This window comes from Meleagris gallopavo, chromosome Z, assembly GCF_000146605.3.
Source record: "Meleagris gallopavo isolate NT-WF06-2002-E0010 breed Aviagen turkey brand Nicholas breeding stock chromosome Z, Turkey_5.1, whole genome shotgun sequence".
Taxonomy (NCBI): Eukaryota; Metazoa; Chordata; class Aves; order Galliformes; family Phasianidae; genus Meleagris; species Meleagris gallopavo.
This window is the reverse complement of record NC_015041.2, coordinates 13,464,059-13,467,112: the sequence shown is the minus strand read 5'-3', so window position 1 is coordinate 13,467,112 and position 3,054 is coordinate 13,464,059. Positions and strand designations below refer to the sequence as shown.

The window sequence follows — 3,054 nt, the reverse complement described above, 5'->3', positions numbered from 1 at the left end:
TAGCAACCGCAGGGCCTATCAGAGGGGCAGGAAAAACTGCAGGGCCTGTCCCATGGGTTGAAGCAGATGCAGGGCCTTTCACCGTGTTTGGAAATGCTGCAGCACCTTCCACAAGCATTGCGAAAGTTGCCCTGAGGCTGAGCAGCATCCCCAGTTGGAGATTTCCAAGACCAGGCTGGTGAAAGCCCTGAGCCCCACCTCACCGATGCTGCTTCCAGCAGCACGGTGGAGCTCCTTTCCAATCTGAACTCTCCCAGCAGCATGTGGTTTTCTCTCTCTTCCCATGCAGCTTCTTTCTACGCTCACTTGGTGGCAGCCCATTCTCCTCTCCTTTGGACATTCCCCAGGACACACTGGGACAACCTTTGCACATTTCCTCAAGCCCCAGAATAGCATCCCCTCAGAACATCTGTGAAAGCCCAGACGCTCTTGCTTTGAAAGGAGCCCTTTTCAGCCCACACGCGTTTCTGCAGGTGAACCATCTCAGCTCAGAAGAAAAAGATCCGGGTTTGCCACCCAGGGGGAAGACTCAAGGTGTATCTCAATGTCTATAAATATCCAAAGGGAGGCTGTGAAGAACAGTGAGCTGGGTTCTTTCCAGCAGTAGCCAGTGACAAGAGGCAGCGCGCATAAGAAGAAACACAGGAGGTTCCTCTTGAACATCAGAAATTTTATTTTGTCCCACGACAGGCGCTTCACCCTGACATCAGTTACCTGGATAGAGTGTGGGATTTCCCCTGCTGGAGATCTTTGACAGATAAAACCTGTCTGGGCATGGTTTGGGACAGCATTAGAGCAGGCTGGCCCTGCTCCAGGAGGGAGGTGGAAGGGCTGGACAAGGCGTTCTCCAGGGACCCCTTTCAATCTCCGCCGTCTCTGGGGTCTCTGGGGCTTTCCCACTGGTGACAAGGTACCAGTCCTTTTTCTCAGACAAGCCTCTGAGCAGTTGAGCCACGGCACTCTGCTGTCACTGAGGGGGGAGGCCGCCACGGTTCCCCTGCATCATCTGCTCCACTGCCCAGTGCCGGGCCCATGTGCTCAGGGACACCAGGCTGCTGACAAGCAGAAACCACATGGCCAGCAAGGCCACCTTGGTGAAGCACCCTTTGCCCCTCTGGGGCACTTGCCTACCACACTCTCAATGGTTTATGGGCTGGTTTGGCCCGGTTCCATGACTGATGGGGCAAGGGGACCCACAAACCCATGCCCCAGGAAAGGAAAAAGTGAAAAAGTGGAAGGACAGGGAGACGGGCCTAAAACCAAACACTGGCAGTGATCCGAGGAGGAAAGTTAATTTACTACATAAGGTATCGGAATGCAAAATAACACAGTGCAAAACAATATAATTGTAGTTGAAGGCAATCAATCAAATAAAATGAGAGAGAGTGTCCAAAACCAGAAGGCCTTACTCTAATGCTGAAGGTGAAACAGCTAGGAAGCCAGACGACACAGAGACGAGCAGTAAAGGAAAAAGGGGCATCTCGTGACCTGCCAAGAATTTTATCTTTATCTATCCTCTGAAAGGAAGATGGAAAACAGAGCAGTGAACAGGCCTCTGGGATATGTAGTTCTTCTACTCATCTGAGACAGGTATACCTGCAATGGGAGCGATAACTAACTCCCAGTGCACTCCATGATGTTATGACATGGAATACCCATAACAAAAATCATTAAACCATGACACTCACTTGGTGGCCCTCCTGGCCCCTGTGATGTCAAAATGCAGTGACTGTGACTGCCCATGGCCTCATCACTCTGCAGCCCCCAGGTCCCTCCCCGCACAGTTGGGCCACTGCTCCTACGGGTGCACAGGCACAGTGTACAGGTCGGAGCAGGACCGTGGGCAAGTGCTGAGGCTTGGCTTTCTGGAGAGCAGCAGCTCTGTTGGCTGAGCTAAGGCAGTTTCTGCTGCTGAGGCTCAGCCCTCTGCTGAGCTGTGAGGCGCCGCGAGTCTCACAGGGCATCTGTCCTGGGGACACGGGCAGGAGGAGGTGCTGGAGCTGTTGGCACCTCTGAAGACTTTCCAAGAGTTTGTCTGTCATCCTTGAGCACCTCCTTCAGGTACTCTCTTGACTAAATGGAGACCTGCTGCTTGTCTGAGAGAGAACGCAAGGGTCTGGTTAGTCTGGGCCTGAGGCAGCCAAGGGACCAGGCATGGAGGGAGTTGAGCCCTTGGGTCTGCCTGGCCCAAGGGCTGCTGCTCCTGTCAGCCCTCAAGGAGATGCTTTGGCAGGCTTTCCGCTCCCCTCTCTTAGTACTTTCTTGGGTTTTCTTCGCTTTCCACTTTTGAGCATGAGGCAAACTCAGGCCATTGGCACCTCTTTATTTTCTTTTTTTCCTCCCAGAAATTAGGTTCTGAGGAATCTCTGGAGGAGAGGGTCAGTGTTGCAATGGCCAATAGTAGCCATCTGCAGCAGGAAGACCCATCGGAGGCACGGGAAGACTATCGCTGCACCATCTGCCTGGACAACATCAGCAACATGGCGTGCGTGGACCCGTGCTTCCATCGCTTCTGTTTTGGCTGCATCCAGCGGTGGGCTACCACGAGAGCTGTGTGCCCACTCTGCAGGCAGCCTATTGACCGTGTCCTGCACACGGTGAGAGCAGATGACGACTACCAGGAGTACGTAGTCAGCTCATCCTCCCGTCGGCAGAGAGGAAGAGCCAGGGAGAGGTCCAGGAGCAGGTCCCCACTGAGGCACAGGCAGTCCAGGAACAATGGCTTCCCAGCGAGGAGGAGCTCCATGGGCAGCAGCCAAGTGTCACAGGGTGACGCAGCTCCAAATGCTCCTGCAGCAACAACTTCTGGGGAGCAAAGTCCACCCAGCAGAGCAGAGCGCATCGTCAGCTCTGGTGACGGAGAGTACGTCCGCATTGGTGCGCTGCAGCTGCCACCTCTGCGCATCCAGGTCCCCAATCGGAGAGCTCAGTAAACATCTGGATGCTTTTCAGGGCGTGGCTTTTACCAAACCAAAGAACAGTCCCATGCAGGGAATACTTTCCAGTGTTGTCTCAAGGGCACAGGAAATCAAGAGGGGACGACTTCCTGGAGCG

At 54.2% G+C, this 3,054-nt stretch overlaps 1 protein-coding gene across 1 annotated transcript; it reads left to right on the top strand.

Annotated features, from left to right (window-relative positions):
• The first annotated feature begins 222 nt into the window (after positions 1-222).
• Positions 223-3,043, top strand: LOC109363796 (E3 ubiquitin-protein ligase Topors-like). The gene is made up of 2 exons (XM_019610256.1): positions 223-2,061; positions 2,346-3,043. Exon 2 carries the CDS (start codon positions 2,391-2,393, stop codon positions 2,931-2,933), a length of 543 nt encoding a protein of 180 aa, XP_019465801.1. The 5' UTR covers positions 223-2,061; positions 2,346-2,390; the 3' UTR covers positions 2,934-3,043.
• The last annotated feature ends 11 nt before the right edge of the window (positions 3,044-3,054 follow it).

Excerpts from the sequence above, each read along its gene's own strand:
- LOC109363796 (XM_019610256.1), top strand. The coding sequence starts at position 2,391 with ATGGCCAATAGTAGCCATCTGCAGCAGGAAGACCCATCGGAGGCACGG.